Raw genomic sequence first — 15,655 nt, forward strand, 5'->3', positions numbered from 1 at the left:
TTTCAGTGAAAACTCTATCAGTGTTTTTGTGTGTTTTGTAAGACTCAGCTACTTTACTGTGTATTTTCCACATTCTCCCTTCTTACCTCCTGTGTGTTTCTGCTCTTTCATCGACTAATTGTCAGCTGAGCACTTCAGTGGCTTTCTATGACTGAAAGACTTTTTATGTTTTAAATACTTAGGTATTTAAAACATAAGAAGTCTTTCAGTGATAGAATTTTAGAAGGATGCTTTAGTGTACCTGTTGGAAAAAAAATAAATTAGAATTCAGCTACTTCATTGGGCTACATCAGCATATCTCTTGAGTGTGGAAAGCTGCCAGAAGGGCATTGCACTGTCATAGTTCACTGTCATGTTCATAAAGTTTGCCCTCCATTTCATTTCAAATTGAGGTAAGAACGTGTGGCTCACTGACTGATGCATCATTTTCAGCAGCTTACTAAAAATCTTTGGATGATAAGCAACATTTAAATTGTTTGTGGTGAAAATGAGAAGTCCAACACCAGAATACTGATGGTTTTAAAGCACAACCCCTTATAGTAGCTGTAATCATTAAAAATGTTACTGATAACACTTCACTTATTCAACTAGAATTCTTAACTATGAGCATATAGGTATAGAACAGATGATGAAGTAGAAGATTTTGAAGGCGTTTGTGGGATATTTCATTTCTGATCTTAGTTCACTTGAAAATCTGTTTCTGAATGCATGTGACTTCCTCATTGCCAAGTTCTCTGTAGGTCTACCTGTCTTTGCCATGGTCCACTTCTGCTCTTTTATTTGAAAGGAAATTGGCATGCATTATTTATGAAGAATAATTTAACTATCTTAGTTTAAAAATATGAATAATTGTTTAAACTGCCCCAAAAAACTTGTCCATATTCCCTTAACAAAATTATAGCTTACAGAGGACCTGTAAATATCAAATATGCAGCATATATGAAATCAGTGAGGTGACTTCTGATTTAGAAAAGTAAAATGGCTTTTTTCAGAAGCTAGTGTAAAGGATATATAGAACTTTCAAAGGACAACTGAGGATTTTATTAACAGCCTAATTAACCTCCATCCTGTACAAGGTGAAGCGTTAGATGCTCTAATGAATGATGAAAAGTGTCTGGGAAATACAGAATTGGATCGATTTTCTTTTAATAATAAATAATCCTTCTAATTTATTTGGATGAAAGTAAATGTGTCTGCTATGGTTTTGCTTTTGCTGTGTGCCAGGATTCAGCTCAGAGTGAATTCTTAGCAGAGGTCTAAGGCTTTGAAAATTGCTTTCTAATGGAAATGGTGACAGATCATTAACTACAGTAGTATGAATGCGTTGATTTAACATGTGTATAGTTGTCCTAAGTTGCAAAATGCATAACACAGTATGTGCTGAGCATATAGGCAGTATCTTTGTGTTTTTAACACAATTAATAACACAATTCATATTATGTTAATCTTTCTTAAACGTAGGGCTCTGACAATGTTGGTCAGGTATCATTCAGGGGCTGAGATACATTTGTAGTGTAGTGACACTGTGATCCCACTGTAATTGCTGTGCTGGAAGGGGACCAAGAAGCATTTAACGTGCTGCATTTAATCACCAGTGCAATTACAGGGACACTGAAGTAGATATGTTTTCCTGCTACCAAGTTATAGCAACTTCTGAATCGTAACAAACCATTACTAGATATGCTGGAAAGCTTTGTTTCGAATAAAAATGCAGAACCTGGGATTTTATAGTCATACTTAATTAGCATCTATGGTTTTAATATCTTATAAATGTCTTACACACATATGCTACATGAAAGCATTTTTTCTCCAAAATCCTTATTCTTCCATCATCAAAAGACAGATGAACAAAAATTAGTTTTAAGAATTATGATAATTCTAGTGTTGTTTTTCAAGCATTGAGAATACATACCTGTATGTAGTAGTAGAATCTTTACTCTGAGGCAGCTGCACAATTGTTGTCATTGGTTAGCAGCTGTACTAATAATACTAGTTCACTGTTACCTGAAAAAGTCTAGGTGGCATGCTAATACAGGTGAAACTGAACATTTTGTACTGCCCTTTGGCACTTGTGTAGAGTAAAGCTAGTACTAGTTTTTTGTCTTTCTGGTCTCCTTTTGTTTTTGGTCTTAAAGATGAGATGGAGATGTTATGAAGCACCTGACTGTCTGCTAGAAAATGGAGGATTTTGTTACAAAACCTTCATTATTTATTAAGTGTGCCTATCCAAGGTTCTTGGAAGAAGTTTGTTTTTGGAGACTATGTTGAGATCAGTCAAATTGTGGTGTGCTGCTTTTTAACTCTTTGACTGCACAGAATTTTCATGTAACTTGTTCTTGAGTCTTCAGAGTGAGATTGTCTTTTGATTCTGTTTATTCTGATCAGCTGCTGTGCATCTAACAGTTGTGTCTTTGAGATTTAGGGCTAGAATTCAATTGCATTCTCTGAATGTGGTTTTGTACTGGTAGTCATTTACTGGAAGAGGGGGAAGGAAAACCAGATTTCCAGTGAAAACAGAGTTGAATGTGCATTGATTTGGATGGTATCTTGCAATGATATACTGTAAAATGGCAGGGAATAAAAGAAATAATTGATAGTATAGAGCATAAAATTAAGTTTGTAAGATCAAGTGCTCTTCTTGGAGCAGATAAGGCCACTTCACACTTCATAAGAATATAAGTGGAAGTACCATAAGAAAATGGAATCAGGGAAGCAATCTTTCCAGTTTTCATAATTAGTTGCATACCGACTGTGGCACACACTATGAGCACATACAGGATTTCAATTATGTGATTTTTTGCTATTTAATGCCCATTGCTGGCTCTCAGTTTACATTATGCACCTTTAACTGGAGATTGGGACCTTATAGTGGTCTGTGTGCGCATCTGTCTGAATGCTCAAAAAGCCTTTGCTTTGGCGAGTTCTAGGCACAACAGCACAAGTAAGGGATGATGGTTTCGAGACCCTCCAATGTGCATTTTATTTTTACCCTTCCATGCAATTTATTTCCTGCTTAAAGTATGAACGTGTTAGAACTTCCAGGATTTCCCATTTCTGTAAATTTCTTCCTATTTCAGAATCCCTATGTCATTGCTTCTGCTTTCATGGCCATGTTGTTAAGGGAGAGGTTTTTTTCCTTTGGCAGCAGAGGCGGTTTTAATACCCTCACTTCTTTCAAACCAAACCCTGCAGAACTGTTGCATGCAATCATTCTGTAGCCTCTGGGCTTGAAGTATCCTCTGCATTTAACTTAGTCTGTCACTTGACCTTCTGAGCTTGCTTCACCTTGTGGTTTCCAATCTACATAATAATTTTGTGTCACACTTCAGTTAAATGGTTTCTTTTTGACAGATGGAAGTACCTTCAAAGAGGGTTTAACTATATATTCTGCTTCAGCGATAATGCCATTCTATTTGACTTGATTTATCTATAAATATGAATGTCTTTCTGAATACCAGCTTAAATTATGTACAAGTGGAGATTATAAATTATCTGTATAAAAATGACTTTTTAGGGATATTGTACATGAAAGATGTATAGTGTGAGTAATTCTGGATTAGGTGCTGTTCAGCATGAAGCTGATGTTTTATGAGGGAAATCTAGGAATTACCATAATATGTGCAGTTAAAAACCATACTGATTTGATACCTGATTCAGAGGCACATCCCAAGCCAGCTGTGTCAGAGGGGTGTAGAAGTGTTGGGTGTCAGCCTAAAGACTTGCAGTATAAAACACACAATTCTCATTGCCAGGACTAACTTACAATTCTAGCTGTGCTGTGCCTTGTACACCACTACAGTCATGACTTTGCTATGTGTTCCTAGAAACAGGAATTGTATTGCCTTCCCTAAAAGTCATCCATAACCGTCTTTTTCCTATGAAGTGGAAACAGAGGGCTGTGTTGTGATCAAGGCTGGTATTTCAGAACTTTGAGTGTTTAAAATAAAATTGTCTCTGGAAATAATGGGTATTGCAGATATACGATATATTTGAGAAAGTTGTCGGGAACAAAGAAGTTTTACATTTTCATGTTCCTCTCTGGCACTGTGAGCTTCTGGTGAATCCTGGAGTCACTGAGAAATAATTAAACCGGTGATGTGGCTAACATGTGCTTTGTGAGGGAACAGCAGTATGCAGGTTTGCTCAATTTTAAGTCTGGTGAGTGAACCGTTGCCTGCTGAAAAGAGGAGATCCTGGCAATGAGAGGAGGGATTTGCAGTGTAGCAAAAAGATGTCAAACATTTTACTTTACAGACAGTGACCTACTACTGAATTTGATGTATATAAACTGCGTAATGCATTTTCTTCATAAAACTTTTCCTCTAATTAAGTACTGCATTTTCACAAAGAAGCCAATTATTCATTAATGCCTTGAAAAGGCATATACAAGGATCCAAGAGAAAATGATCCTTGAAACTTTAACAGTGTTACTTGGCTTACAAGGTCACTTGTCCAATAGTGTTGTTCTTTGAGAAAATTTTATGGGGTTTTGTGTGTTAAAAGTACATGACAGCCTTTTTTCTCTTTTTCACAGAGCTCTATGATGTGCTTGCATCTATTTTCCATTGTTGGTGTGCTGATAAGCAAATATTATATGAGGCTTTGGATTGATATTTAACAGCTGAGATGGTTGATTATACCACTGAAAACATTTGTCATTGCCCATTCCAATGTCATCAGTATGAACCAGCTGAACTTTGCCTTTCTTTTTCTTTGCTGCCCCTGGGGTTTAATGGCTTTGCAGAGAAGGTCCTGCCTGGCATATTGAGCTGCTCCAGAAGGTGTAACCCATAAGCAGTGAGTACTGAACTGCAGCACACTAATGCTGTAGGTGTGTTGACTCACCATGCCGCTTTTAATTGCGGTTCTCTTGAAAGTAAATAATCTATGCAGACCGTCAACACATTGAATCTTGGGGTATCTACCAATCCGATGATGTATTTATTTGTATGGCTACAAATGTTCTGCTTTCCTTTTCTTGGGAATTAACTTTTCTCCTGTGCACATACTGTTTGCATTTAAAACTAGCTTTCATGTGTCTGTGGCTCTTGCTATAGCTGGCAAATGGTTGTGTCTCAAATCTCCAGTGATATGTGTTCTTATAGAATTTTTGAGCCTGATGTAAACCAGCTTTCAGATGTGCATGAATTGAAAGGCATCTGTAATGTTTGGATGTGACTGATATCAGGATATGATTGACCAAGTCTGGATTTACTTTATTACTGGAAAGTCATTCAAAATAACCCTGTGCAAATTCAGGCGGGGGAATCGATATTTTGATATGTGTTCATTTGTGATATATTTGCTTGGAAAAAATTGTCAATTTTTTTTTGTCTCAAGGTAACAAACAGTTTTTTGTAATTTATGTGTTGTTAGACACAGATCTCCTCTCAAAATTCCATTCCTGTTTGGTTGGAGCTAGAAAACAACTGTTTTGGTAGTCTCAGTTGTTTCTTTGTATGCATTTTTCTAGAGAGAAAAGTGCGGCTAAATGATTTGTTCCACCTGGAGGGTGCCCTGGGGAGGAAAAAATGTCTTATGGGCATGGACAGTTTTGGTACAATCTTGCCTGTTAATAGGTACTTTCAGACTTGCCCAGGATGGCATTAATGCCTGTGAATAATGGCAGAGTTGATTTAGGAATACTGAACAAATCAAATATTTGGCCGTGTGCCCAGAAACCAGTTCGTTCTTACCTAAAGATACTCCAGCACATAGAGAACTTTAGAGAATATGCTCCAGGTCATTTTGTAAAGGAGATGTGATGTTAGAAGAGAACCTTCTGTAAACTGGGAGAAACATAGTTTATTGCTTTGGGTATTTTCAGGGGAGCCTTAGAGAGGTCTTATAACCTTAATTTTTTTTTGTGAGGCTACTGACTTTCTGAGGTTTATTTGCATATGCACTTTGTGGACATCTGGGAGGCTTAAGATACTGCTGCTGTTCTCCTGCTGTTTTTCTCTCATCTGAAGGTTGCTGCCCTCAAAGCTGAGCCACCCTTGTGGATCATGTGAACTCTCCTAGTCCATGTCAGTGCAAAGTCAGCCAGGTTATTTTAAATTACTGCTGCATGCAGCTGAGACTAGTAATGAACAGCTTGATGTAATAACTCCTTAAACCGTTCCAGCTAGACTTCCAAGAGCACATCTGTCTCTGTCCTTATAAGTACAATACTTTAATCTCTCCATTGCTGTATTGTATTCAAGATTTGTCAGGACTGCAGAGCAGTTGCCAAGGGGAGTCTAATATTCAAGTGGAATGTATTGGTGCTTCCTGTCCATCATTATTATCACATTGCAATACAAAGATTTGAGCGATGAATGTGTAACATATACATTAGTAAAGTAAGTTTATTTTCGTATATGAGGTAAATGTGTAGAAGACATATTTTGGAAACTCTTGGAAAGAGATTACCATACAAAGTCTCTTTCCATACTCTTGTTTCTAGTTCAGCCACTTCTAGCCACTTATCTTTGATTCCTAGCCATTTAAGTTCTTACCTTCTCTGTACCCTTGCTTCATCCCCCCCCAAAATTTCCCTGTATTGATTAGATATATAATGAATTTTTTAGCTCTATTTTTTTTTTATTTTTTTGCCCCAGGTCCAGCAAGACTATGAATCTCTGTTCCAAATGCTTTGCTGGTAAGTGCAGTAAAAGGTTTTGTGTTTCCCTTAGATTATTGAAACCACATTGTTGGCATCTCCCTTAGGATTTGTGCATGGGTTTCTCTTCCTTCAGTGTGTATATGTAATCAGATTTTCTTCACTTTAGTGCTTCCTTTATTTGCTAATCAAGAACCCGTTGTGTGAATGTACCCATCAAACCTTGTTCTTGAAGTTTATGGAATTTAGGTACATCCTTGAGCTACAGAGCTCAGTTGCCAGCATAGCTCCTGTATGGAAGATGGGGTTTCCACAACACAAGTTGTGGAAAGTCTGAATTGTAATTTGGAATTTTGTAGGATTTATTTTGTAATAACCTCTGATATATAGAATGGATAAAAAAATTAAAAGGAGAAGTTGGTATAGAACACCTTGTTCCATTTCCTTTAACTTCCAGCCCTTGAACATTAAATCATCAGTAAGTCATCGGTAGGCTGTTCTAATTACTTCATGTTATTTTCTCATTATAAGGTCATTGTTATTGTATAAAATCTTAGGAATTGTTATTGACCTTTTCCTATTAGCAGCTTCTAGCTTTGCCCTTCTGAATTAATATTTTGGTATTCTTTAGTACTGTAAGCTTACTTTTAATTGTAATTAAGGTCCTGTCATAGCTCATGATTTTTAACTGTCTTAGGGCAACAGACAAAATTTTAAAAGGTTCAGCGTTTCTTTTAAACTTTAAGGTTTTTTAGCATTTTTTAAACAAAAAATAAATTTTGACTTGGATTTCAGATCTTGGGTTCAGCATCACTTCATTAAACACACACATGGGAAATAAGGATTGTTAAAAGTTTGTTCAGCAAAATGTATTTCTCTGGCTGTTTTCCAAAGGCATGGGTCTCTGTAAAGTGTATATTGAAGAAAAGTATAAGTAATTTCTTGTACTCTTTGCCTACTGACCACAGTCACAAGCAAGTCTTTGATTTGACTCAGTAGGACTGTTATGTTCATATTAGCTCTGTAAATAACTTGTGTTTGTGTACTCAGCAATGCAGGCATTCTGATTCTGAGGCGTCAGAACAGCCCATCCCTCATTTGCTGAGTTTAGCAGAGTACCCAGCACTTCACAGCCAGCAGCTCAGGCATTAGGCAGAGCATCTTTTCTTGTGGATTTTACTGGTTTGGATTTTTTTGTTGGTAATTTTGTTTCTTTTTAATGAAAAGAAAAGTTCTTGACTTCTATTCTGCAATTTTTCTGAAATGCTGTTACCTCTGATAATGTTAATTTTTCTCTGCTGTAAAATTATGAGACCTTGTGTGATTGGTGGGGTGGGGGTGGGAGAGCTTGTGTTTTTAAATTTTCAAGATGTTTCGTAGAGCCTGTTTATTTTAATGATATAAGTCTTTGGAAGAGTTTTTGTAACTTAGAGCTACTAGTGATTGGAATAAAGGTACTATAGAAGGTACTGAGGAAAAAGACAAATTTACTCTATCTTCTTTAGCTCTTATCTATGGTTCCTTCAACAAGTAGCATTGAAGTAACCAGTTCTGTTGGAGTCATAACTCAAAACCTCTCAGTGTCATCATTCCAATATAAAAGTGTTTTTCTATTTTTTCTTTTTTTTTTCCCCTGATGTTACTGAAATATTTTCACAGTATTTTCTATACTGGATTTTAAGCTACATATTGATGTAGAAAGATACCTATTCCTGTTTCTGTAAGCTTAACCACCACAGGTAGCAAGATTTTAGCCAAGTAAAGTGTTGAAAGAATATTTTTCACTGTTTCAGGCACTCCAGAGAAAGGATGTGAAAAATAGTTCCTCTTTTTTCTCTTTTAATATGGCACGTTATTTATTTAAATGTGTTGAAGCAGAGGGAAAATTTCAAAATATTATTTCTTTTGACCATCATTTCCTTTTTCTTTATTTCAGAAAAAAGAAATCCACACAACGAAAAAGGTTAGTAACTCTTTGATATATGCTTTTTGTTCATTTTTCTCTAGATGGAAGAATCCAGTCTTCCTTTTAAAAAAAAAATAAATTTGAGACACACACAGCAGGAAAGACACTTGCATTTGTGTAAGCATTTCTTTTATATATATATATATATCAGTGAAGAAGGGCAACAAGTCCTTAAGGGATGAAATGTTCTTGTTACATAGTGCAGTATGATTTATTTTTGGAACCTCCTGATCTTAGCAGGTTTTTCAGACTTTCCGAACTATCAACAAGTTTGTAAATGCATGATCATTAAGTATTCTTTGCTTCTGCATTTCCTGGCTTCCCCATAGTTCTGGTTCTGCCAGGACTGGGTTAATTTCTGCAGTAGCCAGGAGGGGGCATGGCTGGGACTGGAGGTTATTCTGTACCACCTCATCTCCTTGCTGGGGGTGGGGCGAAAAGGACACTTCTCCAGGGAGAAGGGGTTTCCTTCCAGGCAAGAAAGTCTGGCAGAAGGAGTGGTTGGGTAACGCCAGTTCTGAGCATTTTGCATGTGAGCCGCTCTCCTCTTTCTGGTATGCTTTTGTTACTAATATTGTTTGTTTTCTTATCTCATTGCTGCTTCCAGTAAATTGTTATTCTCTTAGCTTGTGATGCTTACCTTTGTGCCTCAAATTCTCCTCTCCCACCTCCCACAAGGGGAGGGGGAAGTGAGGGAGCCACTTGTGGTTTGGAGTTTCAGTGGGACACTAAATTCTGGAGTACCATTCCTAAACCACAATACCCATCCCGTGGGGAAAAAATGGTCAGGTTTGACATCCATCAGATTAATTAGCCCAGAATTGGAGCAAGGGGTAATATCAGTTTACCTTATTGGTCGACCAAATGCTTCTGTTTTTTAAATTTATTATCAAAATAAATTTGATGAATTTTCATTCACATTTGTCCAAAGATGAGACAAACTGCAAAAGCAACTAGATAATATAGCAGGGAGGCTGGCATTCCTTGTTTTGGCTATTTTTTGTACTTTTTCTTAGATTAAATGTGGGAATGCCGCTCACAAGTTATTGCAGAGATGAAGCTGTTCAGTTTGCTGTGGCATACTGCAAGGTACATGCAGCTCTTTGCCTGTAGCTGCCCAGTGTTTTGATCTAGAAAGTTAACTGAGTTCTTCTGTACAACCACAGAATTGCTGTTCGTTTGCCACAGACTAGTTCTTAGCTTGCACGTAAGGGTTGATAAATACTGTAGAAGAGCTTTAAGTTAGCTACCCTCTTCACCTGTCTTTGCCTGCTCTTCACACCAGCTGCCTGTTTCAATAAGGAAAACCTGACTTTGTTTGACTTAAACCCTGTAGAAGCAACAGACTCTGAAATGTTCAAGAGCTTCTCTGAAATAATTTGAAATTAATTGTACTTTTGCGAAGTACTTCCCAACATTCTGTCTCTAATTCAGTGCTGGCCGTGTGTTGTCAATGCCCCAGAGTCTCCAGATACAGAACAAGTGTAACCCTACGTGTTGAAGTGCTTCAAATAAATATGCTCCTTAGGTGGTGAAGACACAGTTGCTTCAGATTTTCCATGCATCTAGAATACAAATGCAGTAAAGTGGCGTGGGTTTCAGAGGTTTTTTTGGTGGGGTTTTTTTTGTCCGAATATAGGCTGGTAAGTAAAAAATGTAAATTATGGCCAGAGTATCTCCCTTAGTGACACCTCATCTTTCAAGAATGCTGCAGCCTTTCTTCTTTCAATACAGTAAACTGAAAATTCTGAGTGATTAATTACAGAACAGTGATGAGTTAAAATTTTCAAGAGTACTCTTTATTAACCTATCTTTGCTCCCATTAGGTTTATGGAAGTTCTAGTATCAAGTTCAGTCAGGGATATTTTTGAGTTCTTTTGAAATGCCACTGATAAAACAGGATCTTTCAGGCAGGAATTCTGCATTCATGGAAACAGTACCTGTTACTTCAAGAATTCAATTTTAATTGGAACCTCTGGGAACAGTCACAGAATGAATTATTACAGAGTAAGAACAAAAATATAACTGGAGAAGATCATAAGAATACACTTTCTACTTACATGACCTCCAGAAATGCAGTCTATCTTTAATCCATTTGATTGTGAGCCTGGAAGGCTTAATTTGTGTTGTGTTCCTATCAGCAATGGAAAGAGAGGTACAGGAAGTGGATTTCAACTAGTTCAGTATTGTGTGAAGCTAAAGGTAAGCACAGCACTGGATGGTTTGGTGGACAGATGCAATTGCAAAACTGGAAGATAAAATATGAGTAGTGTATTCATGGATTCGTGAATAAAAATCATAAGCATTCTGTCTGAATATGTAATTGAGACTTCTCGAGGTGGCTGTCCATCCCTTAAACCAGCTGTGCAATATTTGTATTCATGTGCAAAGTACTAGATCAGCATCACTGAAATTGAAAAAAATAACTCAGCCATAAAACCCAAGAGTTATCTGAGTTTTAGAGGCTTCCACTCATAGTTTGGTCTTATTGTTAGGTTGAAATCAAACACTTTTTTTTTAACTTACTGGATTCTTGATGAGTAAAAAATTAGAATTTTTAAATCTTCATTATACTAGCAGAAAAAAGAGAAAGTCAGTATTGCTAAAATTGCATCTGTATTTTCAATACGTATGCTTAACTGTATGCTAGGTTATTACGAAATTTTGAAACTCTGGTAGTATTTTTTTATGTTCCTGAATAGAAAATATCTAATAAGGAGTGAAAAAGAAAAATGGACATTAATATGTCCTATATATTGTCTGGGTTTAGAAGTGTCAGATTATTCACCTGTTGCCTGAACTCAGATGTCTGAATATACAGTTACTTTGTATTTTTGCATATCTTAACCTTCCTCCTTTGTTGAGCAGACCTTTATTTTGTCATGCTTAAATAACATGCAGTTTTTGAACCTTACAAAATCGTCAGGTTTTTGTGTCTCAGACTTACTGAATAGTACAATTTCCTTTTCTCTGAGCTTTTGTAAATCTTGGGAGCTCTTTAGAACTTGTCTATTATTGCTGCCACGTTTGGCAGTAATGACTCCTATTGTAAGCATGAGCTGGCAAAAATCAACGTTCCTGCCTAAATAGATTTTGCTGTTAATTAACTGCTGATTGGATTCTTAGTCATGCTTTCAGCTTGCTTACTGGAAACCTTTTAAGCAGGTGCATCTTTCATGTTGCTAGTTCAAATTAAGCTTTTCTTGCTGTATCCTATTGTATGGTAATTACTAAATTATGCTTCATTCAGCATTGTGTTCATAAAATTTTCAGTCCTAAATGAATGATACAAATCTCTTATGTTTGTATTTTTCATACACTTGTAATTTCTGATGTGAATCCACAAGTTTTAGTACTTTGTTAGAAAAGCAGCAAGAAGTGATTCCAGAAATTTGAAAACGTTACTAAAAGCTAGTTTTCTTTACCACTACACAAGACATTTCAGTATGGTACTCCCTTTGTTGGCTCGTAAGAGAAGCCAGTGCCTCAATATGTTGCTTCATTGGATTAGAATTTTCTGCTGTATTCACATCTTTGTATTTTGAAGTACATGGATTGCTTGCTACAAAAAATGGCCTTCACTGGCTAGAGTTTAAAAGTAGTCAAGTGTCATCTTTAACTTCTGTTACACAATCAAGCTTGCAGCTAAATGTTTCTTTGGAAAATTGTATAGCTCGTTACAGTGGCAACAAAAATGTTTCTTATTTCTAGAGCACCTTCTAGTAAAGAATATACAATTTCAGATATAACTATAGATGTCATTTGGCATACATTCCATTTCTTTTTTGTGCTCTGTACCCAAAGAATTTCTAAATGGATAAACCTGGTAGGAAAAAAACGTCTTAGTGTAATTAGTAAGCTTGAAATATGAGGTGTGTGCTAAGCTTAAAAAAAGAGTCACTGTGAAACGGAATTAAGAAAAAAATTGGATAAACTGCTTCAGTTATTTATACACTTGATTTGCACTGCTGACCCCAGTATTCCTTTTACTCTGTTAGTACACATTATTCTCTGGCTTTAAAAAATGAAAAAAAAGATTTGAAAACTAGTGGTTGCTCTGTTTGGATTGTTAAACGTGGCAAAATTTTGTGGAAAGGTTAGGAAGGGATTTTTAGTTGAGTTCTTTTACCCTAACCTGTCTTAAAGGTTTGGAGGGGAACTACAAATCATGAGAAAATTAATTTATTCAAACACAGTTGTATGATCTAAGCTTAGAACTAATCATTTTACATTTGTCAAAAGTAAACATCAACCAAATCATCCAGCACATTTATACAGTACCTTCCTAGGTCTCAGTATATACAGAAGAATTGGAAATTTGGGAGAGAAGGATACTTGAAGCCTCCTAGCCTTACTGGAGGTAAATAGAGATGTTAAGTGAAGTTAGTAGAACACTTCTAGAGGGGCCCATATCCACATTCTCATGGTATGGAGGCTGTGAAGTACAGTGCTCCTGTGTTGTTTTGGCAAAACTGGTATGATTTGGCTGTCCATTATATAAAAAGTTGTGGAAGACACTGTGTAAAAAGAACAACCCTCACCTTCGCGGGACCTGGCTGTGTAAAGGTATTGTGTGAGCGGTGTCAACAGGGCCAGTGGCTCAGCTGCTGGTTTGGTGTGCTCAATTATTTTGTCCTTTTTCATCCTCCTTTAACTTACCCTGGATGAGATAGTGGGAAGGGGCAAGAACTGATGGAGGACAGACCCATGAAGTTTCTGTGCAATTCTTAATGGAGGAAAGAATTTCTTTTACAACTATCACTCAAATGATGTGTATTGAGGTAGGACAGATTTTTCTTTTTTCTTCTTTCAGGCTGCTTTAAGGTCGTAGGGCATTATCCTGTCACATAAGTGTCTTTTCACCAACACAGTCTAGTAAAATTGAATGCCTTTCAGCTAATCACTATTATCATTTTACAGTCAATCAATCCTATCAACAGCTACCCTGTAGGACATTATGGATTGTGTCTTGCAAAATTCAGTCTAGTAGACTATAGCTCATTTGTTAAAAGTACAAATTTCACTCAAGCAAAAATACGACCTTTTCTCAGCACTGGCTATTTGAAAAGTCTACCAAAAAGTCTTAATTTAATTTTTTGCTCTGTCTTGACAAGATATCACTGATGTTTTCCATGTGTTTGCTTTTTCTTATCTCAGGGGATTGCCAGTCCCGTTGTATAGATTGATCTACAAGCAAAGAAAAAAGCTCAATCCCTTTTTTCCTCAGGCTTACATTATTTTTAGTTTTTCATAGCTTTGTTTTCTAGTGTGTTTCTTTTTCTTTATGGTAAAGCCAGTTTCTTTCTCTTTCCTTAGTATCTTGTTCCCATTCTAACTTGTAACCTTTCCAAATGACTTGTTGAAGCACCAGTTGTAATTTAGTCTCTTATGTATAGGTTCTGTGTTGAGGTAAAAAAAATGTTTGGAAATATGACTTAATTGCCATGATGTTTGCACTTTGCCAGCATGGAAGAGGAGTTACCTATTGAGGATGTGCAACCCACGGGTTTAATTTATTTAACTTTTTTATGACTCCATTCTCTTATAAATGTGTGCATAAGATAGAAGAAGGAATATTATTCTTTTTTTTCTAATTTAGCAATTTGCTTGATTTATGGAAAAGTCTGTGCTCTGTTTTGTGTATTTGCTCATTTGGAACCATTCTATAGTTTATAGAGACACTAGTGATTTGTTCCTTAGCCTCCCTGTGGATTTTGTTCCATATTACAATCTAATTCCATGTCCGTGTCGTGCACTCCTGAGCTGTTAATTTGTACATTTTGATGCAGTTTGTTTCATCGTGTTTTTGTAATCCAAACTGAATCTAACGAGCTGTGTGCTTTGGGGACCCAGCCTTGCCTTGCCAATTAGAACAAGTGGTTACTGAGAGAGAGCATGTTTTAAATAAAACATGGCACCTCTGCCTGGGACCAGCAGCCTTCGGGGAATAAAAAGAGGATATTTAACTCTTTCTGCCTGAGAAGAGAGGGCGGTATCACAGTGTGCATTTTAGAAGCATTCAACTCATTTCTTTAAAAAGTATTATGCAGATTCATGGTTTGTCTTCTAAATAAAATGTAGTTGGCCATTGGAGTAACACATGGAGCCATGTGTTAGGCTCTACTGCCTGTGGAGTATTTAGGAATTCATAATGATATCTGTTGAGCTGACTGCATGTTTTCTAGGATTCTGATTGCTAATGCCACGTCAAAATTATACAGGAATAGCAGCTACCTTTTTCTTTACCCTTCCACTGCTACACAAGAGACTGAGAGAGAACAGGAGTGCCAGATGGTGAAAGAGCTGATTGCAGAAGGAATTTTACAAGGGAAGGAGTCTAGAAGCAGCATTTATTTAATTAGAGTGCTAAGGTTATGTGCTAGATGACCAGAAGTTGTTACTATTTTGAGGTAGCTGGGAAGATGTGTGTTTATGATTAATATTTTTGATCATTTAAGAAATTATCCAGCATTCTACTAATCTTCCAACTAACTAATTCTGGTGAATTCAAGCAAGACACAACAATGATTTAGGAAGTTAACTCTGCTTTGCAGTTCTTTCTTGCATTCCACCCTCAACATTTCCTTTCCACTGTCATTACTATTAACTTGTACATCTACATGCTTGAGCATCTCCAAATGGAAGTAGTTACTGTCCAACAGCAAGTCTTAGCTAAGGACAGTGAGAAAGAATTTAGGTGAACAGTCGTGGCAGTTACCTCAGACAGCATTTCAACAGTCCTTGCATATACTAGCAAGGCAAGACCAAGGAAGACCTCCCTTGTGAAAACCTTTTTGTTGAGCCAGCTAGCAGTAAGGGAAGTACAGTTGTTTTCTAAGCTGATTTAAGCTGTTAGGGAAAGCAGGTGTGTGGGACAAATAGAATCTGGATAACAGAACGAAAAGTAACTGGTGACTTTGCAGTTCTTTAGCGATTTTGTATGAAAGAAGTGTGATCTAGGAGCTAGACAGCTAGCTAGGATCCTGACTTGATTTCCTTTTCATGGTTAATGAGGATTTCTTTGTGATACTAGACAAGTTGAGTTTTTTTGTCTTGCACTTCTGTTTCTCATCAGTTACTGAGAG

General features: G+C 36.7%; 1 protein-coding gene across 1 annotated transcript in view; it reads left to right on the forward strand.

Moving 5' to 3' along the window:
• ZFAND3 (zinc finger AN1-type containing 3) overlaps nucleotides 1-15,655 on the forward strand; it is a 133,321-nt gene that overhangs the window by 26,488 nt on the left and 91,178 nt on the right. Inside the window, 2 exon segments of the mRNA XM_066316021.1 lie at nucleotides 6,603-6,643; nucleotides 8,541-8,567. Of these exon segments, the coding sequence (XP_066172118.1) occupies nucleotides 6,603-6,643; nucleotides 8,541-8,567 (68 nt within the window).

This window comes from Sylvia atricapilla, chromosome 3 (genome assembly GCF_009819655.1).
Source record: "Sylvia atricapilla isolate bSylAtr1 chromosome 3, bSylAtr1.pri, whole genome shotgun sequence".
Taxonomy (NCBI): domain Eukaryota; kingdom Metazoa; phylum Chordata; class Aves; order Passeriformes; family Sylviidae; genus Sylvia; species Sylvia atricapilla.